General features: G+C 40.0%; 1 protein-coding gene across 1 annotated transcript; it reads left to right on the top strand.

Moving 5' to 3' along the window:
- Nucleotides 1-2,185: 2,185 nt before the first annotated feature.
- Nucleotides 2,186-10,687, top strand: pnpla8 (patatin-like phospholipase domain containing 8). Its single transcript, XM_086060259.1, has 10 exons — nucleotides 2,186-2,271; nucleotides 3,186-4,037; nucleotides 4,099-4,248; nucleotides 4,323-4,474; nucleotides 5,437-5,531; nucleotides 5,602-5,773; nucleotides 5,842-5,899; nucleotides 6,867-7,061; nucleotides 8,147-8,351; nucleotides 9,023-10,687. Exons 2-10 carry the CDS (start codon nucleotides 3,201-3,203, stop codon nucleotides 9,295-9,297), a joined length of 2,139 nt encoding a protein of 712 aa, XP_085916385.1. The 5' UTR covers nucleotides 2,186-2,271; nucleotides 3,186-3,200; the 3' UTR covers nucleotides 9,298-10,687.
- The last annotated feature ends 684 nt before the right edge of the window (nucleotides 10,688-11,371 follow it).

The raw sequence follows: 11,371 nt of genomic DNA, 5'->3' as shown, positions 1-11,371 counted from the left end.
TTCACTTGACGCATGGATGAGAGCCGTTGCTCCTACTGCGGTTGACGCTATCGGATGGATGGAGTTATTCATGCCTTTTTATATAAACAGTATGGTCATCCTTAATGATATACAGAGGTTACATTAACACAAAAGAAAAAAATCGATCACGTTTTTTTTTTTTTGCCGATCATTATGTCAACTCTACTTTACAGAGCACTTTTACAGCTATAAAAAAATAAATAAAAAATAAATAAAAAATAAATGCTGAGATTGAACATAAAACAAACAGCAAGAAATAATGTAACAGTTGAAATATTGCAAAATGTATTGCTAATTGTATTAATTGTCTATTAATAATTTAAGGGCCAGCAAAACTACCAGGTTATTCAGGGAATTGTAACTACTTGGTTTATCACAGGTAAAGGTAATAGTTATTACGTGAACTTCATAGTCAGCTAATTTAAATCAATTCTTGTTATAATGCGGCTAAAATAAATCAATAGTGATTAGGCTACCAAATGAGCTTTTGTAGTCTAATTAAAATTATAAAGTATTTGTTTATTTTACAGTGGGGAGGCAGTACATGTAAATGTGCGTAAAATATATAAGCAGTCGAGTGTTTTTGTATTACACACTTATATTATTGTCTGGAAATAAAAAGTAATTGTTATAATTTAGTTGTAGAAGCTGTAACCTACCTTTGCTGTATAGGTCAGTTGTTTTTGAAGTCTTGACTCTTGACAAAGTTTGGCAGTTTTAGTATGCCCCTCGCTGGCCAAGTTTGGCTATTGCATTTAGAGGTGTGAACCCCTTTTGCCAGGGTCAAGCAGCAGTTGGGTCGTGCTATATTCTCTTTTATTTTTATGGGGGGAATCAAACTGTTATTAGACTTTTCCTTAGTGGCTTACTCGTTCCAGACAACAAATGAGGAAATCAATTAAGCTTCAATTTTTGTGTGTGTTTTTTCCCTTTATTACAACCAAACAAAAATCAAATAACAAGTTTTATTTATGTATATCTGTTCCCAAACCTGTGTAGTGTTGGAACACACTGGTACCATTCCCTCGTGGGGGAAAAAAGTGAGTTTGTTTGAAGTTAAATAGCCTATATACTGGAGCTCATTCAACACAGATTGGATGAATTGTACACTATGCAGACACTTGTACCTTGCACACATAGGCCTACAACGTAAAAAGCTTTTATCAACAATGGTATCCGCCAGTGAGGTAAACTTTTTTGTGTGTCAATTAATTCGATTGCTCAAGACAAATGGAGCATCAACATAAATTGCGCATTGCTTCACTCGCCGCAATTTTGCTTTCTATAATGTCCAGCAGCCACTTCTCCGTGAATTCAGTCCTCCCAGGTGTGTGCATCAGCCTGTTGGACTCTACGACAAAGTGGACGTCGATAGGCTCGGTTTGCGGTCCGACTTTGGAGACATCCATCACGAAGTAGACGCCAGCAGCAGTGGGGATCGGCACCTGGGGCGACGGTGTGCTAAAGTTCGCCAGGTAATGGTAAGACGCCTGGTCCTCCTCTTCGGTCCAGTAGAGAAAGTGTAGACTATAAATCCAACAGGGGTTCAGATGCCATGTCTGGATAAACTCGGCAATCTGCACTTTGCCCACTTCCACTGTGAAGTCTTTGGCAGCCACCCAAAGCATTTTTTTTTAAAAGTCATTCGACAACTAGTTAACTGACTCATTTACAATATGTAAAAAGAGAACACATTTACAAGTTTTCACATGCTCGTCGTTGTCGATGACATAATGATTTGGTTTTTGTTTTAAAGGGCGGGCACGTGACGTGTCGGTCTATAAATTAGCTTAATTGATGCTATCATTAAGTAAATCAACCTGTTGTTACGTGTCTGATCTTTCGGCTCCTTCATTAATTTAGCCATGCGGATCGCTAGATTACACAGAAATGTCATCAAAACAATACGTAGATTAAACCAGATTGACATAATTTACATATATTGTTGTGGGACTAATCTCTATCCATTTTAATTGTTAAACAAAATGTAATTTACAGTCCTAGTCGGACTATACATGTTGGGTGTGCTTTATGACTTAATGTTATTTTCCTTTTTGGGACTGGATTTAAATCCATGATGTAGCCATCAAACGTTTATTTTTTAAATCATTCCATCGTTATTTTTGTAACAACAACGGAAGCGTCGTCGTTTACGTAATTTCCGGTCTTTTTCCTGTTTTCGATTTAGCGCTAACAATGCTAGCAGCACAGAACTGAATGAACGATCTTCGTTTGTTCTTGTTTTATCAGGTAATTCCAGACTTTGTTGTGAGTTTAGCAATCGTGTGTAATTAAAAAGCTGAGTGCCGATGCCTTATTTACGAGTTGACATTTAGCTTGCGTTTGCCACTGCGGTTTCGCCGTCTTTTGACATTTGTGCGTTTTCCCACCACTGTTGAGAGTGACATCATCACGAATGTCTCTCCCCAGCGGTTTGACTTGGTCCAAAAACGACATCCTGTATTGTCAAAATTGAATTGCTTCTCTTAGCACAGCCTTCTTCTCAATAATATCCACCAGCCACTTGTCAGTGAAGCGAGTCCTCCCCGGCGTGTGTACCAACCTATGAGACTCCACTATAAAGTGGACTTTGACAGGTTCAGTTTGCGGTCCAATTTTCGATACGTGAACGGCGAAGTAGACGCTAGCCGTTCCCTGAATGGGCCTCTGCGAGGACGGACTGCTGAAGCGAGCCCTGTAGTGGTAGTAGGTTCGACGTTCATCGTCTGTCGAGCAGAGGCAGTCCAGACTGTAAATCCAGGGCGGTTTCAGCTCCCATGTCCGAATATATTCCGCAATCTGCTCTTTGCCAACTTCCACGGTAAAGTCTTGGGCTGCGACCCACTTGATGTGGTCTTCGGGTTGGCCACGGTCCCTCTCGCGCAGGATTTTGACAAGTTCATTTAACTCCGCGGGTAAATTCGGTCGAGATGGAGGACAATGATCATCCATGTTGTCAGAGGTTTTAAGTCTGTATTCAAAGGAAGCAACGTTTTCATTTGCTTGCTCTGTTTCCATGACTACCAATATCATTAGACATGTGACAGAGCCCCCTATTGGCCTCTCTTTTATTGCAACAACAACTTCATTTAGTTGCAACTTACAGACTGTATTCTGCTGGGATGGGAATTATCAACCTGTGTCCTGTCCACTTTTGCTTTCAGTGATCTGGCAAACGCATGTCGCGGATCAGGACCACACTAGACAGCGTCACCAAGGCAGTAGGCAGCACCGACCTCATCTCCAAGTTCTCCCGTCTCAAGCCTGGCACTCCTGTGGTGGACGGCGCTGAAAAGATTCTGGTCAAAGCCGAGAAGGTCGCATCGAAGAACCCGGATGCCTCGCTGCCTCCCGAAGCCACCATAGGAGATGCAGACGGCGAGGAATGTGCAGCAGAAGATGACAAGAAAGTTGAAAAGCCATTTGTCGCTGCCAAGAGTTCTAGCTCTGCTTCCGAGACGTCTGTAGCCGTCTCGTCGTTAAAGCACACAGCGCAGCTCTTCCACCCGACTAACATGGATGAGACATATAAGACTTTAGCCCAGCACATCAACGGTTACTTTGGCATGAGCGCGCGGGGCGAAGAAGGGGAAAGCATGCAGCAGCAGCAGCAACAAAGCGCAGACCATATCCCAGTTTTGTCTCCAACAGCAGCGTCCAAGAGCGTTGTTGCACCCGCTGCCTCTCCTCCATCAGAAGACCTCAGTCACCCGGAGGCTACGCCGCCGTCTGACTCCCCTGCAACAGAAAGCACGACTCCATCGGCCCCGGTTCCGTCCAGCTCCCCCAAAAAAGGCTTCACCCACTATCTGTCCTACCCTCGTCCAAGTGTTCAAGCTTTCGTGGGGAACTACATCGCTCCATTGGTTCCCAAATTCCGAGCGGAGGCCAAAAGCGTTGAGAAAGACAAGCTCCCGGCCACCAGTGTCGTGGAGGCTTCTGTGGAGAAGGTGGAGAGTGAAGATCCGAAGGCAGATGATGCCAAGCAGCAGCAACTTTTAGCTCAATGGGAGAAGGTAATCACAAGTTCTTTTAAGACTCGGTGCAAAATGATCATGCCGGTGTATTGCTTTGCAGATAATGGCCAGGGTGAGTGTTGACAACAGGACCAGAACCCTTGTGAAAGGCCTACAGAGAGTCAACGACGTCCAGCTCCTCACCAGTCGAGTGGAGGAACTCAGCTGTCACCTGCTGGAGTTCCCTGAGACGCGCGGCGTGGCCATCAAGGTCAGCAGGAATCCATTTTTAAAAGTGTTTTCATTTCTGATTCCCAACTGTTTTTATTGTGTGTTTTTTTTCAGGAGAACGCTATTCCGTGCTTGCTGCGTTTACGGCAGGCCACAGACCTCCGCTTGCAGGCTGCTGTGAGAGAGTCACTGGCTCTGGTCGGCTACACGGCGCCGGTGAAAGGCAGAGGGATCCGGGTCCTGGCCATAGATGGAGGGGGCACAAGGTAGGGCTGGACGATTAACCGAAATTTTATTGCGATTTGGATTTCGGCTTCTCTCGATCATTAAAACGGAATGATTGAGGAAAAAAATGATTGCGGCGCGTTTACAAGTTCCCTACGTTGTGAAAAGGACCCTGAATGCACCATGTAGCTTGTAGCTAGCCCGGAGCGAATCCGTGTGATTCTGCCGCCCCTAATCGTCCTTTAAGCTGTTTTATGACGCTCCTGTTGGAGTTGACGGTAAAACTAAAAACACGATACAAAACATGCTTCGTTTTTAACATACCGCGAGGCTAGCGCTAATGCAAGTGAATGGAGGGTCACATTCTAACGCTAACAGTAAGTTCATTGGGAGTAATAGTCCTTCAAATAACAAATATTCCCACACAAATGCTGTGGAAACACATACCCACAGGTAAAATAACACTACACAAAGGCACACTTTTTTCCCAATTTGTGAAGAACGAGTTATTTTAATAGAATTCAATCGCAACTTTCTTCTGTTCTCTTTGTAAGCATGTACACCGTAGATGCACGGCACCACACTGCCCCTGTGTGGCCAAAACGTGCAGGAACACCAAGGTGTTTTTTTTTGCAATTACTGTTTCACTTTTTTCTGTTTTTAAATGTAAAGATTCACAGAATTTTCTTTTATGAAAAATTCAAGGATGCAAACATATCCAAGGTCTTTTGTTTGTTCATACCAACACACATTTCCACATGACATAGCACAAAATGCAATCCCTGAGGTCCCAGGTTAGCCCACTAAGTCCCCAGAATTGTGAAAGTAACATAAGATAAAATAAATATGATAAAGTGGGTAATGTTATGCTTAAGTTTGAAAATAATCGTGATTATTATTTTTTATAAAAATCGTCCAGCCCTAGCACAAGACATCAAATAATATAGAAAAATACCTCCTCCCAAACATTCTCATGTGTTCATGTGTTGCTTTTTGTACACAGAGGAATACTGGCACTGCAGACCCTCCTCAAACTGCAGAACCTGACTGGAAAACGGGTCCACCAGCTCTTCGACTACATCTGTGGAGTCAGCACGGGTATTACGTCATCATCCCGACATATGTAAAATATCATCTCGCATCAGCAAGCTTCTCCGTTTACTTTTAGGTGCCATCCTGGCTTTCATGCTGGGGACTTTTCAGATCCCCCTCGAAGAGTGCGAGCAGATGTACATGAAGTTGGGCTCGGACGTCTTCAAGCAGAATGTCATCGTCGGCGCCGTCAAGATGGGCTGGAGTCACGCTTTTTACGACAGTGAAATCTGGGAAAAAATCCTAAAGTTAGCTCTTAGTATTAATTTGACTTCCATTCTAAGCCATCTTGCCCTAAATACTTTTTTTTCTTTAGAGAACGCATGGGTGAGGGGCGCATGATAGAAAGTGCCAGAGATCCAAACTGTCCCAAAGTAAGTCAAATGAGATGTTCTTATGCCTAAATAACACACATGGGACAAATAGCATGAAGTCACGCGTTTTGACATTTGCACACAATAATAACTCATTCACTGCCGTTGACAAAAAAATTCATTTAAACTATTTCTATTAGTTTCACATTTTTCCCCACTTTTGTTAACAAGATTATGAAAACCTAGAATTTTTTTAAATTGTACATTAAGAACAGATGTAAAATTTGTGATTAATCATGAGTTAACTAATGAAGTCATGCGATTAATTACAATAAAAAAATTTAATCGCCTGATGCCCTGAATTTTTAATAATCTTTTAGTTTTTTTCTAATTGCATCAGGTGATTAACATTTTATATTGTAATTAATCGCATGACTTTAATAGTTCTAAATTTTCATACTCTTGACAAAAGTGGAAAGAATTTTAAACTTATAGAAATGGTGTTTATAGCTGTCAACGACAGTGAATGAGTTAATTACGATTAAAAATTTCAATCGCCTGACGCTCCTAGTTTTTTAATAATCATTTTTTTTCTTTTTTAATCGCGTCAGACGATTTTTAAAAAAATTGTAATTAATCGCATGACTTCTATAGTTAACTCACGATTAATCATACATTTTATATCTGTTCTAAATGTACAATACATTTTTTCCCTAGGTTTTCATACACTTGTTAACAAAAGTGGATTTTTTTTAAAACTAATAGAAATAGTTCAAATGAATTAAATTAAATTTAGGGACTTTGTAATAGCAAAGTAGACTGCCTCGGGAGAAATGAGGAAAGCTTTTATGTGCACAAGGTGCATTCAAGGACTACCATCAAAATAGGACATGTCAATTGCAGATGGAAAAACAAAAATATCCAAGAAAAAAAACAACCTACCACTGCGATTCCATGAGATGGCGACAAAATCCTTTTTTTTTTTTCCTAAAAAGAAATGTCTCTCAGTATCCAATTTGTCCACCAGGTGTCAGCGGTGAGCACACTGGTGAACAGGGGCCTGCCTCTGAAGGCCTTTGTGTTCAGGAACTACAGGCTGATGCCCGGAGTGAGGTCGCACTACCTAGGAGACTGCAAATACAAAATGTGGCAAGCCATCAGGGCGTCGTCTGCAGCGCCAGGCTACTTCCAGGAATACGTGCTTGGGAAAGATCTCCATCAGGTATGACTTGGAGCTCAAGACAAAAGCATCCACGGTTTGTACGGCGCCGGAGATGACGTAAAAAAGTATCAGAATAGGGATTTGACGTAATTTATGGCAAATACTACACCATATTGAGGCAAAAGTAGTCATGCCTTTATTTTCTCTCCGCTGACGTTTCTTTATGCTTGTGTGTGCGTCAAGTTAACAGCACTGGAAAGTTTGCGAATGTCCAACTGTGTGTTATGCGCCACATTCCACATGGAGCCGAGTAGCATTTCATTGACAATTTAAGCAGCCGCAACCGCCCACCGCCCTCGCACCCCGACTCCAGTTTTCAACACAAAGGGCAATATAGTAACATTTCATGCTGACAGCGTCTGCAGCAATAAATAAATAAATATGAGAGCAGAGTGTTTTTATTTATATTTAACTCTATATATTTATTTTTGTATTTATTTCCACTTTTTTTTTTAAATCTCATTTTGTATTGTTTTATTTTTACTTTATTTATACATAGATATTTTTTTTTGTATTACATTTTTTTACTTTTTCACTCCCAGCCATTTTCACTGAAGCAACCCCCTTCGCTCCTGGCTGGCGGTTTGACTGGATTTTGACAGATTTTGCAAGGCCCACAGAATGTAGAATATAGCTAAGTTTCATTGTTATTCACAGATCTGTTAAGAACTGTGGGTAAATGAGCTTGTTTTCAACATGGCCCTGGTTGATCTCTTATACTCTGCTGTCACCTGCTGGCCATTTGTGTAATAACTACCATTTCTTCAACCGTTCTCTGCAGTTCAGAGACTGCATCAAAGCCTTCTGTATGCTCTAGCATAAAAAAACATCAACAAACATATAAATATGTCTTTGGGACACATACAACGTTTAAAATAGAACATATTTATATGTTTTTGGGAGCAAATTAGTTAATTATATTTTTTGTATCTGTTTTTATTTCCACTTTCATTTTTGTATGTATTTATTTCTTTATTATTTTGGCGTTTTTTGGTCCTCCATAATGAGGAGGCACTTGATTTGCGGCCAGCTTTTAGAAGCACAAACTCGAACTCTCCAGCATCTCTGTCATACTCGTCTTGCAGGATGGAGGCCTGCTGATCAACAACCCCACGGCGTTGGCCATCCACGAATGCAAGTGCCTCTGGCCGAACACGCCGCTGCAGTGCGTGCTCTCGCTGGGCACCGGACGACACGAGGTGGCGGGAAAAAACGGCAGTCACGGCACCACCTACACCAGCCTCAAAGCCAAGCTGACCAACATCATCAGCAGTGCCACTGATACAGAAGGTACAATACGAATTTTTATGTATTAGGGATAGACCGATTATCGGCTGGGCTGATTATTGGCAATATCGGCATCGGCCATTTTGAAGAATCATGCGGCCGATAAGAGATCCATTTAAAAAAGTGTTCAGGGGGGAAAATAAATTCTGGGAAGTAATTATTAAAATTTTCAGAGAGGCTGCTGATCCTGGGAACTCTCTGCACCTTTTGTTTTTGTTTGAAATTAAAACTAAGATAAGTAAAATGTTAATACTTCAGATATTTTATTTACTGTAGAAAACAAATGGGAGCTATTTGCTTAAGTTTTTAATTTAACCTTGGGAGACCCCAGAACTTTTTGTTAGATTAAAAAAATAAAAATAAAGAGATGGAGTTTGTATTTTTTCATATTTTGATGCCAATATTTTCCCGGTTTAGTAAAAATGAATATCGGCTCCAAATATCGGTTATCGGCATCCTTGACTACTAATAATCTGTATCACTATTTACATCAACCCTGAAAAAAACCATATCTTTAATACATATATACGAGAACCATGACTGATTGCCCCCAAAATTTATGAGTACATGTGCACACATGCTTATCGTAGTCTGAAAATATTATAATATCATTTCAAAAATAAAATAACATGTATTTTAGCTCAATCAAGTTCCCCATTCCATCCGTTCTTCAGAAGTGCACTCCATGCTGGACGCCCTCCTGCCTCCGGATACCTACTTCCGCTTCAACCCTTACATGAGCGAGGACGTGCCGCTGAACGAACACCGCGTGGACAAGCTGCATTTCCTCATGGGCGAGGGCGAGCGCTACCTGGAGCGCAACGACGCCAAGCTCCGCAAGGCGGCTGGCGTGCTGACCCGGGAAAAGGGCGGCATCCAGAGACTGGCCGAGTGGGCCAAGCTCAAGGCGGACATGTGCGAGCGGCCCCCTTTCACATCCAAACTTTAACTAGTCTGGTGAGGTAAGACGACTCCAAGAGTTTTTTTGACGAGTAAAAAAGTTGTACAGTTAGTTGGCATGTGAATTGTTACTTAAAGACTGATTTTAATATTAACTCATTCACTGCCATTGACGGCTATAAACGTCAAAAATTATTTTTAACAAATTCTATTAGTTTAACATTTTTTTCCCACTTTAAACAAGATTATGAAAACCTAGATTTTTTTATTTATTGTACATTTAGAACAGTTAACTAGTCAAGTCATGCGATTAATTACGATTCAAAACTTTAATCGCTTGACGAATTTTGAATAATATATTTTTTAAATTCATTCACTGCCATTGACGGCTATAAACTAGCTATTTCTATTTAACATGAACGAGAGCCTGACACAGATGCTGCAGTTACGCTTTGGGCCAGAGGTGGCAGTCGCAAGTAAAAAAGTGCACAAAAATAACCACAACCTTTAGGGTCTTTTTACAGTTACCTGCTTCAAGATTTTAGCACCGGGCGTGCACATACGTGGTGCACAGGTGCGCATTCACGGTGAAAATAATCAAAGCGCACCAGATCCAAGTCTTTCATTGCGCATTTTGTGTTATTTGGGGCTACATGACCCAATGAGTATTCATTTTGGGATCTTAATTTTTTTATGCATGTTTTGAGTGTCAAGTTTTCCCATTTAACGTTGTAATTAATTACAAATAATTAGCATATGATGCCATCGTTTTGAAAATAGAATGCATAACTTTCTCAATATTTCTCTCCGCAAAGTTACACTTCGTCTTTAAAAACATGTCTAATAATGCTAATCTTATGTAAATCCATTAACTCATTTACTGCCATTGACGGCTATAGACGTCAAAAATTCATTTGAACTATTTCTATTAGTTAAACATTTTTTTTCCACTTTTGTCAACAAGAGTATGAAAAAATTATTGTACATTTAAAAAATAAATAAAAAATTTGAGATTAATCGCCCGACTCCCCTAATTTTTGAGAATCTTTTCTTCTTTAAAAAAAAAAGTAATTTTATTTTTTGTTTTTAATAATATTTTATCTTTTTTTTTTTTTTTTAGAAAAGATTATCAAAAATTAGGGGCGTCAGGCGATTAATTTTTAAAATCAGAATTAATCGCATGACTCCACTAGTTAACTCGCGATTAATCACAAATTTTATATATTTTCTAAATGCACAATAAAAAAATCTAGGTTTTCTTACTCTTGTTAACAAAAATGGGAACAAATGTTAAACTAATAGAAATAGTTCAAATGAATTTTTGACGTCTATAGCCGTCAATGGCAGGGAATGAGTCAATTTGACATTTTCGACCCATACATACTTGTACTTTTAGTAATAAAGTGAGATTGGGGAAATAAATGAGCACTGTAACAACCTCTGCTAGCGTGTCTTATTTTGAGCAGCATAATTCATTTTTATTGAGTTATATAATATAGTATATAGCAGCCCTTATTTAGAATCATATTCATTGTGATATAAGCCCGGCCATGCACAATTTGACAACCCTTAAATCCCATCATCGTCACTGTCAAACCTCATGAAATAAAAAAAACAACAACAAAATGTTTGTCATCTTTGCACTCTAAAAATGGAAGAAAAAGTCTTGTCCTTTCAATGTGTTCATCTGCTCGTTCCAACACACCCAGACGACAAAGAGACATGGAGGAAAGGTAAGAGCTTCTTTTGAGTGTTATTTGATGTCAAATGAAATCTTTCAATCAACAATAGTATTTTTATTTTTTTGGGCGAAGACATGCTAGACAAATGAGTTGAAGGTGAGATTAATATGGTGCGGCTATGGTCAAGTAGACGGCAGCGTGACAAAGTTACATATCCACACATTCCTCCTTCGTAGTTGTGTGGAGTGGCAAGAGCTGTCTGACTCCTCCCACTTTTTTTCTGGAGTAAAAAAAGAAAGAAAAAAAAGCTGGGCAGAATTGTCTCATGGCGTTCCCTAGCAACTGCTCCACTTCTCAGTTTTATCAATGTGCAATGTGTGTGCTTATTTAGCTTATTAAAAAAGTTATTTGAGTTTGTGTGAATTTATTCGACATTATTGT

Source organism: Leptonotus elevatus, chromosome 17, assembly GCF_054856555.1.
Source record: "Leptonotus elevatus isolate MCC_2025b chromosome 17, RoL_Lele_1.0, whole genome shotgun sequence".
Lineage (NCBI taxonomy): Eukaryota > Metazoa > Chordata > Actinopteri > Syngnathiformes > Syngnathidae > Leptonotus > Leptonotus elevatus.
This window is presented reverse-complemented; position numbering and strand designations above follow the sequence as displayed.

Coding starts and splice junctions, on each gene's coding strand:
- pnpla8 (XM_086060259.1), top strand. CDS start 3,201: ATGTCGCGGATCAGGACCACACTAGACAGCGTCACCAAGGCAGTAGGC. Junction 4,038..4,098: donor TTTTAGCTCAATGGGAGAAG/GTAATCACAAGT, acceptor ATTGCTTTGCAG/ATAATGGCCAGGGTGAGTGT. Junction 4,249..4,322: donor CGCGCGGCGTGGCCATCAAG/GTCAGCAGGAAT, acceptor GTTTTTTTTCAG/GAGAACGCTATTCCGTGCTT.